At 48.0% G+C, this 22,644-nt stretch overlaps 1 protein-coding gene across 3 annotated transcripts in view; it reads left to right on the forward strand.

Annotated features, from left to right (window-relative positions):
• LOC147725650 (ATP-dependent RNA helicase homolog DQX1-like) overlaps positions 1-22,644 on the forward strand; it is a 324,707-nt gene that overhangs the window by 161,205 nt on the left and 140,858 nt on the right. The window contains exon 2 of one of the 3 annotated variants that reach the window (XM_086964334.1): positions 11,602-11,981. In XM_086964334.1, the coding sequence (XP_086820460.1) occupies positions 11,616-11,981 (366 nt within the window). In that variant the 5' untranslated portion in view covers positions 11,602-11,615. Of the gene's footprint in view, positions 1-11,504; positions 11,982-22,644 lie in introns of all 3 variants that reach the window. The other 2 variants (XM_086964335.1, XM_086964336.1) reach the window with 2 other exon arrangements.

A 22,644-nucleotide genomic window follows, 5' to 3' on the forward strand; every position in this document is an offset into this window, starting at 1 on the left:
GAAGTGAAGGTGTTCGGAGTTGGCGAGGTTGGTGTCAGAGCTGGTTGAGATGCGGATAGATTTCTTATGGACGATAGCGATTCCTCCTCCTGTGTGGCTGGTACGGTCTTTGCGAGTGATCTTATAGTCTTCAGGGATGGCAATGGTGATGTCTGGTGCGGAGGAAGCATTCATCCATGTTTCCGTAAGGAAGGCGACGTCTGGAGAGAGGGTGTCTAGTAGGTTCCATAGGTCAATGGCGTGCCTGTGCACCGATCGGGTGTTGAGAAGGATGCATTGTAGGTGGTTGGGTTCGGGAATCTGTGGTGTAGTCGTAGTGGAGATGTTGTCGGTGCCGCAGAATTTGCAGGAGTAGCAAGAGAAAGGGCCATGGGTGTGGCCAGGGGCGGCTTGGACGCAGTTGGGGGCGCGACCGGGGTTAAGGGCTAGGAGGGTGGCGGCATCGTAGGTAATGCGGGGGGGCTGGGCAGAGCGAGGGGCAGGGGGTCTGGCGCTAGGCGCGGTATTGGCGCGGACGGGCGTAGACGGGCTTACCTTTGGCGCACCTTCGGCGAGGCCGCTGCGCGTTGGGACATCTGGCATTTGAAGGATAGTGGAGGGGGCGGAGCGTGGGAGGGGCTGCTGGGAGGCGGGGAGCGGGGAGGAGACACGAGTGATCAAACCCAAAATGGACGGGCGGAAACAGGGATAGCAATCAGAGCGTCAAAGTAAATAAAAACACTTAAAAGCAGCGCGATATGCAAGGAGATGCCTTGCGTTATGAAAACAATTGTTAAAAAACGATACCAGGCGCTATGTTCCCTCGAGGCGCTCAGGGAGTGCAGGCTGCGACGGAGCGCGATCACCCAGGTAGGCAGAGGGTGTTAGGAGCAGCAGCTGGGGCAGGCAGTCGTCAGAGGCAGCAAGCGGAGCAGGAGGAGTGCAGCAATCAGCCTGGGGATCGTGGCTGGGAGCATAGGGGAGCGACCACAATGGAGCAGGTCCAGGTGGTCACGACCCCCTAAATACAGCACATCTCATTTACCTAATTTCTTAGACTTTGTACTTCAAGCTAGCTCCCGCTATGCAAATTTCACCGTGCTTGGAGATTTAAACCTCCATGTGGAGGATACTTCTGATATGATAAGTAACAACTTTATATCCACCATGATTGATTGCGGACTTAATCAGCGGATCACCTTCCCCCCTCATAGGGCCGGTCATACGTTGGACCTTATTTGTTCCAATCTTACGGATATTATAATCTGGGAGCCTAGTCCGGTGATCTGATCCGATCATTAATTCATTCCCTTCTCTATCCTCCTCCAACAGGACAGACCTAGGATTCGGGCTAAGGAGTATGGCAGAAACTGGAGCAAGATTTCCCTGGACAGTGTAGTCAACCATCTTCCCTCTGCTGATCCTCCAGGAGCGTTAGATTTGGACTCACGTTTGGTCATTCTAAACAACTGGGTATCCAAGGCTATCGATTCCATTGCCCCTCTTCGGCCTATAAAGACCTACCGTTCAGCTCCCGCCGCGCCCTGGTATTCTGATGAACTGCGCAAATGTAAATCTGCATGTGAACTTTTGGAACGTGGTTGGAGACAGTCCTATTCAGCGTATAGTAAATCATTATACAAAGCTGCCCTCAAAGATTATCGGAAAAAGATCATTCATAAATCATAAACTGAGTTACCTTGCCGATAAGATCAATAAGGCACAAGGCACCTCTAGGGAGATTTTTAACACTGTCAAAACATTCACAGACCCACAGGCTCTTCATCGCCAATCCCCAGTGTCGCAGGCTCTTTGTAATTAACTTTCTGATTACTTTGAGGAGAAAATAGCATCCATCTATGACTCCTTCCCCACTACTGACTGCAACGGAATGGGGGAAACACCATCTGTTTTTCAGATTCCATCTTCTATCTTCTCTGAATTTGAGGAGATCTTGGAAGATCGTTCTCTCTCAGAGCTCCTCAAGTGCAAGTCTGGATCCCCTAGTGATCCCTGGCCGGCTAAGCAATATAAAGTCCTTGCTCCACTTCTCAACCCCCATCTTAATGGCATCTGGAATGATTCTCTTCGCACCGGGACTTACCCGGATTCCTGGAAACACGCCCGTCTTATTCCCATCTTGAAAAAGGCCAACACCGACCCAGAGAACCCGGCTAACTACAGGCCTATTTCTCTACTTCCTGCTGCGGCCAAGATTCTTGAAAAGCTGGCACACCTGGTGGAGGTTCTTTTCTTTCATCAATCTTCCCCTTTGGACTCGAACCTCTGGTGGCCGGTAGAGCTGAGCTCTGCCCCCTCACCCAAGGAATCAGTAAGAAACCTTGGGGTGAGATGGGACACTAGTCTCTCCTTCCACAGCCAAGTCCATGCAGTCGCTGCTGCCTGCTTCTCTAAAATCAGGATGATTAAAAAATTAATTAACTATCTTCCCAGCAAAACTAGGAAAACAATAGTCCAGGATTTAATTACCTCTCACCTGGATTATGCTAACGGCCTCTATCTCGGACTCACTTCGGGCCTGAGCCATAGACTAAAAATAGTTCAGAATGCCGCTGTTCGGCTAGTCTGTGGCATCTCTCCCCGAGAACATATATCACCTTACTGGCGGAGGCTGCACTGGCTGCCGATCCATAAAAGGACAGAGTTTAAAGTGTTGACTCTGGCCCATCGGGCAATAAAAGGACGCGGATCTGCCTATCTTTCGTCCTGTCTCCGTCCCTATAGCAATGTTAGAAACCTTTGTTCCAATTCTAAGTAATTGCTGACCACACCCAGATTTAAAAAAGTTCGCTCTGGGGGCAGAACCTTCCAGGTGTGTGCCTCTTCTCAATGGAACAAACTTCCTATCTCCCTCCGTAAAATCCAGGAGGAGTTACCGTTCCGTAAAGCGCTTAAAACATTTCTCTTCTGCTAAATCCTTCTGGACTAGATCTAGTATTCTAAGCATCAGCGCCGGGACACCCCGTTGGGGTAGCTGCGTGCTATACAAAATACACAAATAAATAAATAAAAGTGCCTGTCAATGGGTTGGACATCCCGCAGAGCGCACAGAACAATGGTTGTGTATTCCGGTTGCGATTGATATTCTGTTGAAATGTGTATGAAGGGGATACACAGAAGTCAAAATCTGTACGAGCAAAAGGAAATAAAGTGCCTCATTTTGAGTGAGTGCAGTGCATGTTTGGACGTGGTGAAGTGAGGGAGATGCGAGAGTGCATTCGGGGAAGAGGGAAAAGAGGGTGCCTAAGAGGAAAGAGAGGTGGTTGAAGATGTTCGGCTGGATGAGATGTGCAGAGAAAAAGGGCGTACGTATCTAAAATAAAGCGCGCATACTGAAGGCCAAATCTCCTTTCATAGGCCTCCATAATATTTAATGCACAAGCCTCACAATTTCAGAACTGAAACATCTCCATTGTTAATTATTAATAACAAATCATTGTTGTTATCTTTCATCTTAAACAGCTAACAACCATTGCCAAAGCCAATCGTACTGACAGGCTTTATGTATATGCCAGTTTTTGTTTTCTAAATCTTGATGCATTGACATCTCTGAGAGAAACCAAAATATTGGTCGTGTGGCACTTTGGGAATCGCAGAAATGTATTTTACATGTTCCCTTTTAGAGACCCCCCACTTTTTTCATCCCACATAAAGACCTGTCTACACATTTCTATATGACTTATTGAATGATGTGGGTGTTTCTTCGAGCCTGGTTAGAGCATTGTCTTTCGAAGTTGAAGCCACATGCCGTGCAAGACACTGGGCAAATTTAAAAGGCTGAAACTGTTGTGCTGTACAATTTACAGATTACAGTAACTGTTGAACATATTAATGCAGTAAAATATAGGTCAGTTTTGAATGTGTTTAATATTTCAAGACTGTATTTTCCCACTGCTTCATAAACCTTGCTTGCTCACTAAATTAATTTTGCTTTAAAATCCACCATTTACCAAACTTTTTTCAATTTTTGTTCTCGGGAGGAGGATCCAATCAGGGCCCCACGTTTGTCCATTAAGCTTGCTCACTGGCTACATAAGTCATACCCAACTTTTAAGGCTCACCATTTTCAAATGTCACAAGCTGCCACTGCCATGCCCCCACCATTCATTGGAAACACCACACATCACACCTCGTATGCTACAGAGATATACTCCGATCACCCACCTCATTTCCTCATCACTGATGACCCTTGAGACAGACCCTGTACATGTGATCCTCAAGGCCTTGCTCACACACAAACCCTTCAGTGATGCAAGCTACTGTGTGAAGTCACCCCTGTGGGACTGTTTAGAAAGTTTGGAGCGCACCTGTGTCCAGTTAGACAGGAATCCTACTAATTTGAACCTTTATCTTTCCCATCCTCAAATGATGTTCTGTTAGTTTTTTTCTATTTGAGTACAATATATTTATATAATCATGGATGACGGAGTTAGTCATGCAATGTCCATTACATCATCAACAAATTATTATTCATTGAAATTCAGTTTTTAAAGAGGCAGCAAAGCCCACTCACATTCATTTATACATCCATCCACCAGGAAATATATCCATGCATCCTGCCTGTCCCCATCTACTAACCCAGTTATCTGTCAAGCCACCCTTTTATCCATAATTATCCATCAACTCAGTCACCCGCAGGCTTTCACCCACAGCTGTGCATCTGTCACCTACACATTTAACCATCTGCCTGTGTAACTACATCCACGCATCCTACCCATGCCCCTGCTATCTATCTACAGTAGCCTGTCCACCCACGTCTTCATACTAATCCATCAATTCACTCATCCACATGCATCACATAACACAACACGTGTATTTGTAAAGCGCACTTATCACCCATGGGTCTCAAGGCACTGAATAACAGAGGTTTATTTTTACCCAACTCAATGGTACTCATTTTAACAACCTCAGATGGATGAAAGGCTGAGTGGACCTGCCGGGATTTGAACCTGTGACCATGAGGTTGAACATAGGCTCCTGCAGTGGATGCATTAGTCCACTAAGCCATCCACCCACAGCTGTCCACACCCCTCCACAAACCAGAACCGGCTGCCATGAGGCCGTGGCGGTGGGGCGGGTGGGTATAAAAAACGCAAGAAAAATGTGCTTACTTGACCACCGTAGCCTCTCCTCATTTCTTCTTACTTCCACGAGGCAGGAACAGGAAGCACTCAGGCTCCGCACAACGCAGATGATAGCAAGTGTGATTGGGCTGAGCACCGTGGCGCGGCGTTCAGAGAGGGACTGGGAGCCTGGGCAGGTTCTCCACCCGGGCTGTAATGCAGCCTGGGTGGAAACATGCAAAGTGCGCATGACGGTCTGGCCGGCCCAAGACGGCCAGCCAAATCATCCTGTGCACTTAAGTGCAGACACCACTCCTACCCCTTCTAGCTGACAGACAAGCTCCGCTCCTTAATCTAAACTGTGCCAGTAAAGTAAAAATAAAATGAGAACGTTATGTTCTTGTCATTTTATTTTTAATGTGGGGCGACGCTTCGCCATCTTAGCGGAGGAGCCGCCACTGTATTATCTGCACACACGGCCAACCCTCTATTCATCCATGTATTCACCATCGCATCCATCAGTGCGTCCATGTGACAGCCAGCTGTGTCTGCAGGATTCCATTCGCGTTTGTCTCACTGCATCTCTGTAATCTTTGTCCCTGTATGTGTATATGTATGTGTGTGTGTGTGTGTATATATGTATATGTGTGTATATATAATATAGTGTGTGTGTGTGTTTATATATATATATATATGTAAGTATGTATATGTGTGTTTATATATATATATATATATATGTATGTATATGTGTGTTTATTTATATATATGTATGTATATGTGTGTGTGTATATATATATATATATATATATGTATGTATATGTGTGTGTGTGTGTATATATATATATATATATATATATATATATATATATATATATATATATATATATATATATATATATATATATATATATTGTGTGTATGTAGGTTTCTGGGTGCAGAATGACAGATGTATGTTTTTTATTTGTTCTTCTAAACACCAACCTCAAGGCATGACACCAAACACGTACCTGAAGTATGCGGGACCTATGAACTTTGCCATGGTTTGTTTCAAGGTAGATGCTATATGGAGACCTCTGTTGTGGTGGGATGCCACACACACACTCATTCACACACTCATACAAAAACATCAAGCCAGGGGTGTCCACACTGAGGAACGGCGCTATTGTGGGACCTGAACTAGAAATAATAATTATTGGGGGCTTGCCACTCCGCTCGAGCCAGCCTTCAGATGAGAAGGGTGATCAAAACCCCTGCAACCTGAGGCTTCTCAGCCTTCGTAGCTATTTGGACTGGTAGAGAAAGTGTGCCTTCGATGAGACTAAAACCACTCTGAGGGGTGAGTGATTCCTGGTATTTAAATTAGGGGTGAGTGAATAATTCTGCTCCGCCGGTGAAGTTTGTAGAGCTTTGCCTTTTCCTTCCAGTAAAACTCCGCCAACCGCTGCTTGGCTGAGTTTTTTTTACGCACCGCGTCCTATCGTTAGGTTAGTGAGTGCATGCACACGAGAATTTGTGTCCCCTCGCGTGATTTTTAGGCGCTAGAACGCCTCCCGTGAGATTTCTGTGAACCATCTCCACTGGACACCATGTCCGTGGACGCACATACACAACATTAATGTCCAGCGCTCAGAAATTCTTAGGAGACGTGGGAGCAGGCTGGGCAGAGGTTATGTTATGTTAACTAGATTTGTATAGCGCACAGCTGCCCCAGCGAAGAGGCGTCCCGGCGCTGCCAGCATCAGAATAATGGAACTAAGAACCAAGACAGTAAGGCGCCAGAAACAGGAGAGAAGACAGAAAATGACTAGGCAGAGGGAAAGAGGAAAGTTTTGAATCCTTTCCTAATGTCCAACAGATCTGAAGAAGGTGCAGGGAGGGGCCAGGGTAGAAGCAGGGGTGTAGCATCCATTGGCAGGGTCGGATTGGGATCACAATTCGGCCCGGGCACTGACGAAAAAAGTGGCCCACATTCAAGGGGCGTGGCCCATATTTAAGGGGCGTGGCCCACATTCAAGGGGCGTGCCCTTTCATGAAACACCATTTGCACAGACAAGGAATAAAAGTGGGAGGATACTGTTCTTGCACAGGACACAGGGCCAAGGTGACAATGGCCTACATGCTGAGCAACTAAAAAAAATAGCAAGGCCCCTTTTTGTCACAAAATTGTTCGAGCCCTCCAGGGAAGGAGCACCTGAAAAGCAGCAAAGCCCCTGCTATTACTAACCTACTCAGCCCTCCCCAGACCTTCAGCTCAGGAGCACATGAACAGAGGTAAGGCCCCTGCCATTAGTAAATTAATCAACCCTCCAGGCCCTGGGAAAATGTCCTGGCAGGGGAGCACAAAACACAGCTTTATGGGTCATCCAAGGTAGCAAGGTAGCCAGGGGGGAGGCTGAGGTGAAGGTGGTGCATGGGAAGTGCCTTCCCAGTGTGTTCTGGCAGTTTGAGTGTTTACCATTTACTATAGTATTACCCTTGTACCTGGGTATGGTACCCTTTTGTAACTTGCACACGTCACTTTTCTCTTGTAACACGCTGTTTGCTACCTCTCACTTTAGTTTGTTTTAGATACTTGCACAAGTGCCACCATTGCCTACGTAACGTTTGTTCTTGTGCTGGAGTGTCTGCTATTAATTGCAGTATTATACCTCTACTTGTATTTTGTGCGCTTTTGTAACCTGCACACATATCACTTTTTCCTCCTGTAATGCATCGTTTGCTCCTCTTGTATTTTGGTTGCTCACTATTGTCACTTTTGATTCATGTAACTTAACGTTTGCTTTTGTAATTTGTCCACTTATAATTTTCTCCTCATGTATTATTGCTGTTCCTAGTGTGAAGCGCTCTGGCACCTTCGGGTAAAGTCCGCGCTATATAAAATCGCATAAATAAATAAAACAAAAAAATTCCAAACATTACCAGGCCCCCACAGCAAGACCCATTCTTCCTCGCCCACTATGCCCTGAATGTGAAGGGCTGTGGGCGAGGTGTTAAGACTAACACCGTTTCTGGGCTGCATGGGCGCCAGGGGGCCGAGGTGCAAATGGCTCAAAGGCCTGAGAAACACCTGGCCCCCACGGAGGCCGATTATTGCAAACAATCACCCCTTCCCAGCCCAGCCTCAGCTTGATTGCTTGGCAGGGCAGGGGTGAAGGAGAGCCCACAGCTGACAATCGCTGTCTGGCCGCACAGCGAGGCTGCTTTCATTTTCTCTGTCTCCGTGCACTCTGTGGGCCGTTTTTTTTCCCCCCTTTCCTAGTCCACTCTCTGTGGACTGGGAGAGGGGAGAAAAAAAACGGCCCACAGAGGGCACGGAGGCACCGGCCCTTCGGCCCATTCCCGAATGCCCGCCTTGCCAATCCGACCCTGTCCATTGGTGTGGCAGGTGCAGTGGCACCAGAGGCCTAGAGGGACCCAGTGAATAGTGTGACCAACAGTCCGTAAATTACAAGGACCGTCCGTAATTTGGATCTCACGTCCGTTGTCTGTGACGATCCCTTTTACGGGCGACTTTTGTCCATAATTTTGGGCATTGGGGGAACAGCACCGTTCCCCTGCCAAAAGCCTCAGCTCCCTGATGGGGCTGCCTCACCCTCCTCTGACCACAAGAGCAGCCCCACCCGCCCATTGTAATTCTGTCTGCGGCTGATTGCCACATACAGGATGACAATGGGCCGGTCTGTGCTCTTACTGCATGTGATGGCCTCCTCTGGCCTCCGTCTAGGGCAAAGCATTAAGTCAGGTGGAAGAAATGAACAAAAATGCCATGCTGCTAGATGAGAATCCAGTTCATGAAGAGGTTGTGAAACCAGTTTTAAAAAAAAAGGGTTATGGGTCTTTCACTGTCTCGTCATTTTAAAACTGACACATTTTCAATGTTATATTCAACAAAGCCATGGTTGTTGTTTTTTTTATTGTATGCAACTAGCAAACATTGACAAAGCCAATAGTTCTGGCTTGTAGGTGTAACACTACTTGTTGTGTTATATATCTTTATGCAATGACAGAAGCAGCAAATTGCCAGTTGGGTAGCACGCTATGATGAGCACAGATTTTTAGCTTAGGTGTTTTAAGCCACGCCCTTAATTACATCAAACACCCCCTTTGGAGAGACCCCCCAGGTTTTGGGAGTGCTATGACTTTAGATTTAGCACATTTTAAGAACTCAGCCCCCCCACCCAGCCCCCTCTCCCCCCTCCAATATCTGGTGATGGGGTCCTGTTTGCATGGGCAGTTACCGGATGGGTGGTCCATAGAAGGCCTCTTCTTGTGTTGTGAGTGCGTGCACTGGGCGGCTTTTGAGTAGGTCAGTCCCTAGCCATGCCAGAGGTTACAAATACCCTCACTGTTATTAGTAGACGCCTTCTGTTCGAAGTTTCAGGATGGCCGCTTCAGTTATCTAGAACAATGCACCATTTGTTCAGCTATAGCTCCCTCCATCCAGATGGCTTCTTTGACACCCATTTAAGTGGGATTCTACTGTTTTTCTTTGTTTATGTTGCGTCAACATGTCTTCCTTCAAACAGTATGAGCCTATTTGCTACACAGACATGTACTAAATTGGTGGGTGCAGTTTGGTGTCTCTTTGCTATTTATAATGCCTTTATCATCAACAAGTGACTGGGTTTTACATTATTTACATAAAATGCCCTGTACCCTCTTCTTGAGTGCCTGAAGCGGTACCCCGAAAGTCAACATCCATTCCTCAAGGCTGTGATTGCCATCTCAAGGAGATTCTTGGCAACCCTGAGTGTGAAACTGTCAGTGACGCTGGCATTGGCACTTGTTTGTGCCAACCTAGGCGTCATCCAGCTAATTGTAACCTGGGCAAGGAGGCGTAATCACTCGCTCAAGGCATGACTCCAGCAAACCTACCAACCTACATGTCTGTCTGTCTGCCGAGGACACTCCACTGCCCATCGCATGTCTCCAGTGTCCATTTGAGATATCACTCCAGCAGGAGACTCCATGGTCTACCCTGGCGCCCCACCCGGAGTGTCCCCCTAGCTACAGACCCCAGTCCCCACACTAGATCTGATCCCGCCAGGGTTCCGTTGCTGTCCTCCGTCGCTTTGGGTAGACACTCCATTGCCCCTGTGAGGTGTCTCTTTGGTAAGCGAAACTACCCTACCTAGGTGCTATTCATACGAAGGAGGCTGCTTTGCCCATTATAGGTGCCACCCTTGTAAAAGGTGGCACAAGGGCGTATTGTTAGATGTCTCCACTTGGTTGATACAGCCTGCCCCTGTTGTGAGGTAGTGGGAGCTCACCTCTTACACATGTTCTGCTCATGTCCCTCACTGTGCAGTTTCAGGGAGGAGGTTACGAATATGTAGCAGCTGTCATCAAAAAGGAGACACCCCCCCCCCCCCCCCCCCCCCCCCCCCCCCCCCCCCCCCCCCGCACCCATGGCCACTGTCTCCTAGAGGGGTTCCTACTCGCTTCCAAAACACGGGTCAGTGTCAGGACTTTGCGTTCATCTTCGCCAAGCGTGAAATCAAGAGAAATTGGAAGTCGTCTGAAGGACCCCAGTGAACACCAGGAGGAGACAAAGTGGCAGGATGTGAGGGGAGGGTGCTCTTCAGAAAGACCAGGGTATGTACGTTAGACACAGCCCCTGCCTGGGAAACACTGGTAGATGGCATCACCACTCCAGACCCCTGACCCCCCATAGAGTCACCAGTAGGATCACCAGGGCTATCCCCGCACTAGGACTTGTCACGCTAGTGTGACCAGACCTGATGCTCCCCTCTCCTTGCAGCGTCTCCATAAAAGGGATTCGCATTAGCCGGCGCTCGTTCATACCTCGCTACTGCAGAAATAGGCCCACTGTCAATTACTAATAAATCTATGACCACACAACAAAACTTTTGGGGAGAGAGGAGGAAGAGATCTGTTCCATTAAGTTCGAGGGGGGGGGGGGGGGGGGGGGGACACCTCACCGGTTGTGAGAATGCATCACTGTTGACTATAAACTATTGTATTTCTATGCAGAGGATGCGATTGTGTATGTGCTGTTTTAGCTACATCCCTGAATAAAATGTATTTTTTTTAAAAAAGTGGTCCCCTGGGTTTCAAATTACCCAACCCGGTCTCCATCATCCAACTGGTATTTGTGCTCATGGGTTAAGTATTATCTTCTGACGTCTATGTGTAACCAACCAGTCTCGCTTTCAATTTCCGGGAAAAGCTTTTATCCTCGTGAGGTCAATATATAGAATTTTATTAATTTTACCAATGACACGTTTTGTGAAAGCAAGATTGCGGCTGTAAGGCTGTGTAACGAATTACCAATGATTACTGGGTATTGGCCCTCATGACCTTCTTGAAGTGAATCTTGAGGCTCTTGAGTGTAAGTGTGGTAAAGCCCAGTGGAGGAGTAGAGGTGGGGTATATCTCTAAGGAGTGCGACAAGCGACAGGGGTTTGCTCAAGCACGAAGGCTCCTCCACCAAGGGCTGCATCTTAAACGGGTGATGTTTGACCAGCATGTGGTGGTACCTCTGGTCTCATTGATGTTCTCCATTTCTTCCCCACAGATACCTCCTAACATATGTGTAGTCCGGTAACTCTTCGAGGCGCTGGAGGTGTGATGGAAAGCAGGTCGAAGGTGGAGGTGGAAGATTCTGGCCTGGAAGCGGATTCAGTTTCCGTCTCCTCGCTGAGGTCCGATGGGTTGGACGCCATGCTGGACGAGGAGGACGATGAGGACGGGGAGCACGGGGCTGGACTGGACAGCGGGGATGACTTGGAGGTGAATCCATACGATGGACTCCCCTTTTCCTCCCGTTACTATGAACTACTAAAACTCAGGAAAGAGCTGCCCGTCTGGGGCGTCAAGTACCTCTTCATGGAGACCCTGGAGAGCAGCAGCATTGTGCTGGTCATCGGTGACCCCGGGACTGGAAAGAGCACTCAGGTAAGTTGAGACGAGAGAAGATGGTCATATATTATAATGCATTTAAAGATGAACCAATATCTGCTGGTTTAAGATGAGATTAGGGAGTCCTAGGCTCAGCCTAAGTGAATACTCACTGGTGTGATCTAGTCAGACTCTAAATGTGGCATAATGAGACGACAGCCCCAGTAGAGCGAGCTTGTTTCATTAGCTATGTTTGCACCAGAGCGCTGGAGACACTGGCACTATTTCAACCACCACTACCCGACTGCTCAGCTTTGAGGACATTCATTCTGCCTACACATTCCATTCCACCATGCACACGAAAACCACTCACACACCATTCAACGTCCTACAATCAATCTGGATTTGTAGAGCACGGCTAATCGCTCGTGAGGGTATCCAGGCAATGGGGACTGCTGCGATTTATTTATTTATCTCTCCACCCTAGATTATTGCAATGCTCTGTTCCTAGGTGCCCAGGAAAGAGTGTTATTGAAAATGCAGGCCATCCAGAACGCGGCAGCCAGGCTGCTAGGGCGAACCACAAAATACCAATCAGTGTCCCCCATCATTAGGCAACTTCATTGGCTCCCAGTGAAGAAGAGGATCAAGTTCAAGTCATTGTGTTTGATCTATAAAGCTTTACATAATGCTGGACCAGTGTTCTTCACTCAAAACCTGACCCCCTACTGCCCTTCCAGAACACTGCGTTCCTCCGGCTCCTTTGATCTGGTGGTCCCCCGAACCAAAACTGTCCATTGGGGTGACAGACGATTTCTTGTAGCGGCACCGAAGCTGTGGAACACTCTCCCCCTTTCTATCAAGGCCAGCACTTCCCTCTGGTCCTTTCGAAAAAATCTGAAAACCTGGCTTTTTAACTTATGATCCTGACTCTTACCTCAGCACCCCTTGTGGGTTAAACATTTCAGTTATCAGCGCCGAGATGCCCTAGGGCCTTCGTTCGCGCTCTACAAATGTTGTTATGAATATAAATAAATAAATAAATGTAAGAGTGTGTCTATGAATGAGAGGCACCACCTTTAATTTATCAATGAACAATGTGTATTAAGATTGACAAAAGCAGAAAAACCATCTCTTCCCAATGAGCCTGCCAGGTTTTATTTTGTTGGCGATATTTAGAACTACTAGTTGTAACTAAACTGCATTTGTCTAGTGCTTCCTAGCTGCAGAGGGGACTCTAGGCTCTGTCTTTGTACAGATGTGCTCCATCAGCAGTAAGGCTCTCATCCTGTCTACTAAGAGTTTAGGTTTAATTTCTCCCTTATGGTATCTTTGACAACTAACCGCCTCTATTATAGTTCCCATTTGTCTCGTGGAATCTTGAAACTTACAAAAAAAATTCAAACTAAAATCAAATCCTAATAATGAATACCCAACAGGATGCTTTTGTTTTCAAGTTCCAATCTCGAAAGCTACCACAGGAACCGAATCAGCTTCCGTTCTATTTTTATTTCACCAGAGAGGATCTCTGAGGCACACACACTGGTCTCTGTTACAGGCCCTTTTGGGTCTCAACTACGAAAAAGCATGCGCTCTCGCTTGGGAGGCCTATTGTATACAACAAGCGGCCTGCAGCCCACCCATTGCGTAAGATTTGTTTGGCTCATTGTCACTCTTATTTGCTCCCTTCTGATTGGTAGAGTGTGCTGACTACACTTTCTCGTCTTTCAGTCTGAGTATGGCCAAGTACTGATTACTTCAGCTTGATTGCAGTCCTTTTACTGATCGCACTGTGATTGAGGTACTACTTTTCAGGTCGAGCCTAGGCAGCACTTGTGCTGCATCTTCATGACATGTTGTATACACTTTGTGGAGTTACAGCCCGCCCATTACCTTATTATTCATTACTTCGTTTGTCCTTTAAAAAGACTTGCTTGCTAATGGTAAATCTTTGCTCTTGGCCCCTCCTTGTTGTCATTTGTTTCGTCCCACAGAGCAGCACGGAACTACAGGTATCGTTCCACTTTAGTGCGTATCTGTTCGTTTTGAGGCGCTATTTTTTCATTCGCTTCCTGCTAGTGTTTGGCGGAGCTTCCCTTTTCATTTGCTGTAAACAGGTCTGCCCTCCATCGGTCTGCCGTCCGTCTTCTTTCCTCACCTACGCTAGTTTTTTTTCTTGGTGCTTTTGTAAACGTTGCTTGGCAGCGTGTTTCCTGTTATTCATTTTGTTAGTTGTCCATGCTTAAGTGACAGCTTAATTATATAGAACTTTGGCCATTGTTTAAAATCTATTGCTCTTCACTTTCTCTGTCTCCTGTAACCTCTTTGCCTCTTCCCCCTTCCCCTTCCCCTTGCCCCATCCAAGCCCAACCAGAGTGTCCTCGCCTCCAAACACACTGCTTCATATGCCAGGAAATCGATCTTGCAGCAATAAACAAGACCCGGCCTTCCTCCCCTTCTGGCCTCTGGTACAGGCCGACCGCTGCTCACCCAGACAATCCACTTTGCCATGTAATCGGCTGACATGTTCTGCACCAGTCCTATAGCAAATAACCATAATCTGTTGAACGATATATATTGTATGTGCATGGGCCATCCAGAGTTATACAGTCACTACTGGCATATCCTTTCTTCAGATTGCAGCGTACACGGGCTTTAGGCGGTATTTGTGCTTTCCAGAAACCAATCACTCGCTGTGAGTAATGTGTTGATTGCTACATGCTGCGCTGGGGGTTGCCATTGTGGTGATGTCGTGTGCAGGGTTCAAGCCTTGTTTTGTCTTGGCATTGGTTGGAAAACGTCTATTGTTTTTCTAAAATACTCGCTTTTCTTGGTACTTGCATTGGAAATAACTAAGCAAGGCTCCATTTAGACGGATGCCCCACCCCTGTTTTGCTTCTGCCATGATTTGGACTGACATCTTGTGGCGAGGGTTGGTTGGCATCACAAAGGCGGATGGTCATGAGATGGGAAATGCATGCTGTGAGTTCCTTTTTAGGTTTCGCCTCGTCGAAAGCTGCCGCGCAGCTTTTCGACGCAGGCGAAATCTTTTGTTTAGAGTATGTTGGCTTAGTCCCGCCTCTGTCTTCCATTGGCTAGCTCCATAAATGGAGGCTAGCCATTGGAAGAGAGAGGCGTCCGTCATTCTTCGAGGCAACTCGTGGGCGTTCCGTAGAATTTTTCCCTTTTGCCTACGTCAGTGCGGCGGTGGGCGGGGTTTATTTTTTCCGACGTGGAGGTTTTATTTGGTCATTCTGCGGCCGACCGCCGCCGGAGGAAGTCCAGGTGAGTGCCATTTCTTGCTGTTTTCCGTTCCATCCCCCCTCCCGCTGTCCGTGCCTTTCCTGCCCCCCCCCCTCCTGCTGTCCGTTCCGTTCCCGCCCCCCCCCTCCCGCTGTCCGTGTCTCCGGCCCCTCTTCTAAATGCTGCCTTCATGTTTTTCTCAGCCCGAAACGGGGCGAGCCACCCAGCCTCACAGAAAGTAGCTGCGGCTGACAGTAGAAATTTTGTTTTCTGAGGAAAGTGGTTGAGTGTGTTTTTTCCTGACGTGTGGGGACTGCTGTCCAGAGTAACAAAGGCTTCCCTTTTGGCAGCTTGGGGATGCAATCAGCGGAAACGTAGTATCCTGGGGCTGCCGGCTTGTGATTGGGCCGTGGCTTATGGGAGCCTTGCTGTCTTCCTGCCCGAGGCAGCCACACTATAGCTCGGCTCGTAGCTCAGAGGAAGGGCGGTGACTGCAGGCAGGCTCCATCCTCGACGCGGTTGTGCCGGATCATTCTCCGAAGCCGCTCTGGGGGAAAGGATCTCGGCTCCTCTGTCCGTTGTGATTCTTATGGGATGAACTGCTTGTTTGGAGAGCCTTTTTTTTCGCGCTGTTTTTCCCTTCGCCATGGCTTTATGCCTGGGTGCCTGTGTTAGGTACCAGATTCAGCAGCAGGAAGCGAAACCATCAACGTGACAGTGTGGACCTGTGAACGTTCCTTCCGGTTTGGGACATGCTAGTTCCGGCTGATAGAGTTCAACTGTGTAAATATTTTTCGGACATGAAGGAGCTTTCTTTGCTGCCTGGGATCTTCGAATGAGTAACTGTGCTCTCTTTTGAATGGACCACAGGAAGTTCTCCAAATCAAACATCTCGTTCTCATTAAGGAGGGACTGTGATAAAGTAAGCAGAGAGGTGATTACCAGTACTTCGTTGTGTGTTTTTTAGATGTCTTTTTTTTGTGGTTGTGTATATTATGAGGCACTGTGTCATCGCTGTACATTACTTCCATGTAATGACGTTGCCTAGCTGACGTCATTGCTCAGGGAGTCTCGTGTCATTTAGGCCTCGGGTATGTTGGTTGCCGGAAGTGATGGGGAGGACATTGAAATTCCATAGTGTGGGCCTGGGGGACCGATGCAGAGACAAGAGCAGTCTAGTGACTACTGTGGTTGTGTGTAATAATCACACTGCGGTTTTGGGTAATTAACCTGGCATGTTTGAAGTAAACGCAGAATTCACCAGAGCATGATAGACCGTAGTGAGAGTCGAGAGTGAAGGTTGCCATAAAACAGTAGCGGACATGGAGACCTGGCATTTGATTCTGGCTAAGGCACAGTTTTAACCTTTTTCATGGAGACTTCTGGTAACACTAGCATGTTGTTGGATATTGTAGCCTTTTGTCCCTGTTCATGGCCTGTTCCGTCGGACTCTCCCCCTGATAATCCGGAAAGCTGACCTGTGACCTCTCAGAGGAGCTTGATGCAGCAGATTCACAGTCCCACCTTCCCCAGAGCAGACCCTGGGGATCACCCCACCTCACTTCCGGCCTGACTACTGACTCTTCATTCGACTGCCATGGCCCAGCTTCTGTTTACCTTCCACCTCTGCTATCCCACCTGCTATATGAGTACTTTGAGTCCAGGATAACTGTAGGTCTTGAAGGGAACGCCACAGATCGGATCCCTGCGCATGCGCACGACTTGGGCTCAGTGAGGAGATGAAAGTAGCCAGCTGGTGTTTGAAATCCCAGGCAGAGCCGGATGGTAATGGTATTCCATAGCACGGGCTCAGCTGTGAGGAAGTCTTCATGGCTGCTGGAAGCCAGCTGCGCCCTTGGAATCTGAACACGAGGGCATCCCTCAGACGGCATCTTTGCCCTTGAGCTGCTTGATGGTGTATTGTGTCCAGGGCACAAGTCTAGTAAACCACCATCATTACACCTAGTGTGAACATCACCCACTTCACTGGAAGGTAGTTCATGATTATCAGACCGTTTTTATTTAATTATTTTTTGGTGACACATTGTGTAGGTTGATTAATTCATTATGTACTCTTCCATGGCACACTATACGTTGAAAAGAGTGCCTTTAGGCTCCGTCTACACACTGCACATGGCAAAACCTGGTAAATAAAGACTATTCAAACACAATGCAAAGTTACAGTAAGGGTGTAGATACTACAAAGATAACACCAGTCCATCCCTCATTTACTTGCACATTTCAGAAAGAAGCTGTAAAAATAATCGAGTAGCTTGCATCATGTAAATCCTCCCATTAATCAGTCTAGGTTTTTGATTGCTTCTACCGACTGGTGGTTAGTGAAGGTGTTTTTTTAATAACATTATTTTTATTCATCGTTTAAATTCCTTTAGGTTGCAGACTTGCCTTATCGGGCCATGAATTGCATTTCCGGTGTTCATTAAATAGCACGAAAGCCTGACGGTGGGTGTGTGGTCGTTCACCAGTGGCACATTAAGTAAATGGCAATGCCATTTATTTATCTGTTTTCAAAACCAACACATAAATAAACTATTTGTCATTTACAATGCCAATAGCTCTAACTTTGCCAAAGGTGAAACCGTTGCATTATAAATGCTTGTTTTTCTAGCACTGTGTCTATTTGTGGGGGAGGAGATGGGGGCGGGGTTCCTGCTGCTGGGCTCAGAATGCTGCTCTGTCCTTCCTTCTCATACCCTACAAATAGCAGACTGTTATGACATGAGTACCTTTGGCACAGTGGCACGGTTCACTGCCAGAGACGTTCAAAGGCACGCCTTCACCTGATGCCAGGGTGTGTACAGGTGTGCTGTAAGTGTGTGCTTTGATGGTGTCTGGGAGCAGCGCGACATCACCTCGGTGTGTATTGTAGGCTCTGCCAAGCAACAAGAGTGTCCCTGTCCTGTGGCATCCTCTGCAAAGCCACCCCTTGGGCATACTGCGCTGCCTAAATACAGTTCAGGACCGTTCCGGCGAGGCCCCGGGTGTGCTGGGCACACTGTCTCGCAGCGCTTGCCTGAGATGGGCAGCAGTTGTGCTACTTTTACTGCACTGGGCTCCCTTCGAAGGGGCCCTCGGGGCAGCCTCTCTTTCCACTTCCACGCTTGCTAGAAAAAAACGCCCAGAAAGGGGATACCACGCAGATATCGAGTTTTTGATTTAATCGAGAACGTTTTGTAGCGTTCGATGCTTTCATAATAAAACACATTGCACGTGGATTCCCCGGTAAGTCTGTGGGTTATTTCCTTCTTTTTGGATTACAACAGTTTCCCTCGCACCCGATGGGTTTCCAGTGACCTGGAAAAAGATGCCCATGGAGGTCGGCAGAATTGAAGCATCTGGAGGCCTCCTCGTGCGCCCTTCGGTTTTGTTGATCCCATCTTTGCCCCTGCTCTTGATCCGCTGTTTCTCGCTCCTCCCGCCTCTTTACAGCGCTCCCTGCCCCTGGCGTTGCTCTCTTTCCGTTTGTGCGTTGCTTCTCATACCCCCCCCCCCCTTCTCTCCTCTCTTGACTCGTCACTCCACTCTCTGCGCCTCATACCTACCTCTTATGGTTTGTATGTCTCGCGGGGGCCGGGCATGCTCGGTCTGTAGCTAGTGTTATCTTGCAGGGGGCTTAGAGCCCGCCCATTGCTTACCACAGGTTTGCTTCATTGTCACTCTTTCCTTGATTCTTCTTTGTAACTTTAGCGGTTTTCTTCCTCCTCTTCTTGTTTGTCCCACACCGGAAGCTGGACGCATTACCATTGTCAAAAGACTGCTCACTTTTCCAGGTTCTGTTTTCCTTTCCGTTAGGCTCTCTGGGAGTGGATGTGTTTTCCAGCTGTCTTCTCTCCCTTTCGTCTTCTATGCTCCATGTTGTTCTCTCCCCTCTGTAGTTCTTCTCCCTCATGCCAGCTGCAGACTAGAATCCGATGACGGAGCAGCCGGGTAAATCTGCCATTCTTGGATACTGAGCGGACTTGTGACTCTTGAATGTCCGAGCCCTAGAAGCAGCCCCCCCTGTATGACCCGCCTTTATTCCAGCCTCTAGGTCATTGTCGCAGTGGTGATGTCCCGTCCGTGCCCATCACTAAAACTGGCCACATCCGCTAATAAGAAGGGCACCGAAAGTTTGCAAAACTCACTATAGAGGCCGTTTTCACCGACAGGAGACGCTTCGCTGTCAGCAGGACCCCTCCCGCCCCCGACCCCATCACCAGCGCCCCCTGGATCCTTCCAGAAGAGCAGTGCTGAGGTCAGCAGCCGCGGAGGAGGCTGCGCCCATGGCTCCCCGCATCTTCTGTCCCTCCTCCGCCCTCTGCAGTGAACTAAGGCGGTCCTGTCCCTCCCTGGCCTGGAGGGGCACGCCACGGCTGTGTGGGGGCGGGACGGTGAACCCGCTGCAGCTGAAGGAGATGCCACCTCGAATGCCCGCTACCAGGCACCGTTCTGTCGCTCCTACTTCATTTACAGCTGGCGGTGCCCCTCTCCTGAGGGGCACATGGGGCCAGGGCCTTATCCAGAAACAGAGGCCTGTGGTATCCACGTGTCCTCGCCCGGGGAGGGGCTGGCGCTAGCAGAGTTGTCGGGAAGTACAGCATCCTTGCCTCAGATTCATTCCCGCGTGGTCCGAGGCAAGGGTCTGAGATGGCCCGGAGGCGGGGGTAGAAACATCAATCTATCATCTGGAGTGTTTATAGTGAGTGCTTGGACCGTAGATCGAGCCTCTGAGCACCAATGAACCCGTCCTACGTCCGACCTGCGCGTGCAGTTGTTAGCAGTGGAACAACTAACAGGGCTCGATGGTCCACATAGCGTGACCAACTGGCATTGGTGCAAATTCAGGACGGTGAGTGCAAAAATTCAGGACAAAAGGTCAAAATTCAGGACAAAAATTCAGGACGAAAATTCCGTACAAAAGGTACGTTTTGCATACACATCAGAGGAAGTCCCGCAATAGTGCATAAGTAAATAGACAACCAACACTAGCACAAGTCAAAATGAGTTTGTTTTAGGTTGAGAGAACCGTGCACTCACTGCATCTGCTGTGTATGCGAGTGAAACATACCTGCGTTTGCATATTCAAAAAAACCAAAAGTGAAGAATAAGATCACAGCTGAAGACTTCTCAGATCTTACATTCCCACAGCTGCCAAGGTTTCAGATCAGTGTAATTTTGAGTGACATTCAATGACTATGAGTGACACTTTCTCAGGAGGAGCAAAATCAAGCAATGAAGACAAGGAAACATATAAATATCAAAAATGACACCCAGCACCAGAAATGGAAGGGCAGTAGGATGTGTGAGAGGCCCCTGCGCGGAGCCTGAACCAGCCTCACTGACGCTGAACTCAACTTTGTGCAGACTGTGACTGAAGTGCAGAGCTCAGCTCAACTCATCCATTCTCTCATCTGCCTGCACACTCATTTGTCCATCAATACAATCGCGTAATCTATCCATTCATCCATCCATCGATCTGTTCATGCTCTTAGTAATCTCTGCATGCACACAGTTATTCCTTGATCCATGTATTCTACTATTCATTCACTAATCTATCCAAGTAGCACTCACTCATTCATTCATACATGCACTCACTCATCCATTGACTCAGCCACCGGGTCATCCATCTGTGCGCTCACCCACGTACCTCATCTCCTCTTGCATTCATTCATCCACCCACCAATAAACTTGTTCATCTATCTATCCTCACCCACTAATACATTCTTGCAACCATTCACATATCCCCCCAAAGAGACTTACATGCAGAAACTCGCCAATCAATGAAAAAAACACTAAACAAAAAGCTATCACCCATATTTTAGCTTCTTTTGAAGTGTTTTACTCCCATATTTGCCACGTTTTCAGTTTCGTTAGGAGTAACATTTCCATTTCTGCAGCTTGCTTATGTCGGACATTTCAATACATTCTCTGTGACACTTTAAGGGACACTTTATAATGTACAGAATAAAGCAGTTAATTTCTCTTTGGTTCAACGTATGTGCCAGAGAGGGCCTTGAAACAGGTACAGCGCTCACTCACCTACTTCATACTTCGAACATTGTAGCCCTAAAAGCGTATGATGTCATAAAAACAGCACGAGTCATTTGTGACAAGACCTCCAAGGACACCCGCCTTACCTCTCCCACTTTGCAGAGTCCCCTGTGACAGCGCCTTTGCACGGATCCTTTGTCACACAGTCTGTTCTTTTTTTGGAGAGACCTTGGCCCCTTCCACGTTATTGCTATTATACTGTAAGTCTTTCCATACAGAGATGCCCGTCACACTAAAGACGTCTACCATTTTCAATGACTCATGGCAAACCTCTTCAGAAGCTCCCATTAAAGCACGTAGGTTGTTTCCAGCAGGCATGTAATAGTTAAAATCTCAGAGATGCTGAAAGATTTTTATTTTTTATTTTATCAGGACGTTTCGATTCCCCCTCACCCCCACTGGAAAAAAACACTGGACCCGAAATGCGGTCACTGGGCTGAGAGGCCCATTATCATTCTGTATGTGATAATTAGGGCAACATACAGAATGATAATGGGCCTGATAGCTGTCTGTGTCAGGCCGGGGAGGGGCTGCTGCCGGCCACAGATCACAGCAGGAGTATGAGCTGCCCCCTGCAGAGAGAGTTACCGGCTGCTTCCAGGGGGCAGCTGAAATTACGGACAAAAGGCTTCCGTGAAAGAATCCTTCACGGACAACGGACAAGAGGCCCAAATTACGGGCAGTCAGTGAAATATACGGACGGTTGGTCACCCTAGGTCCACACGGTGCAATGCCGCGATCGGGCCAAGAGCTGCCATTAATGCTTGTGGGGGGGGGGGGGGGCATCGTTAAGGGCGCCCGTGCCTCTAGGCGCTGCTGGATCCGCGGGTGAGTGAAGCGAGAGAAGGCAGCCAGGCCCCAAGGCACAGACCTTGTGTTGTGGGCACGTGAACAGTCATTGCACACACGTGCCTCACTAAATAGGAAAGGCGGAGCCCACACGCCCAGGCACACGAGCCGCCACTGCGGAACATGGGAAGATTTAGGGAGGGTTTATATGCAGTTGAAACAAATGGAAAAGGATGGGACCTCTGCCCTTTCACTAATGAGGTCGACATTTCGGACCAATTCACAGACTCGTGTGACAGCTGCATTGCTGTTTTAATTCCATGTGCCTTGCCTTTTGCTGCCACCTGCTGGTCAGATCCACAAATACTACTGAAGTTCGAACAAGAAAACAAGCGACATAAAGTCGAGCTCCTCTCTCTGAAGTCAGATCCTTGTGTTATGTGGATGATCATTGTGGTGGCAGCACTTTGAAATTTCGCTGGGGAAAGACGGGCAGACTGCGAGATTCGCTCTTCTGCCCACTCGCTTTTCTGCACTGTAGCTTTTAGCGCAATTTTAGAAAATATCGTGTTTCTTACATTGCAATTGACTAAGAATTGTGATGTTTGCTTTTAATTAATTGTCACCTGTTTTAAAT

The sequence above is a fragment of the Lissotriton vulgaris genome, chromosome 3_2 (genome assembly GCF_964263255.1).
Source record: "Lissotriton vulgaris chromosome 3_2, aLisVul1.2, whole genome shotgun sequence".
Classification (NCBI taxonomy): domain Eukaryota; kingdom Metazoa; phylum Chordata; class Amphibia; order Caudata; family Salamandridae; genus Lissotriton; species Lissotriton vulgaris.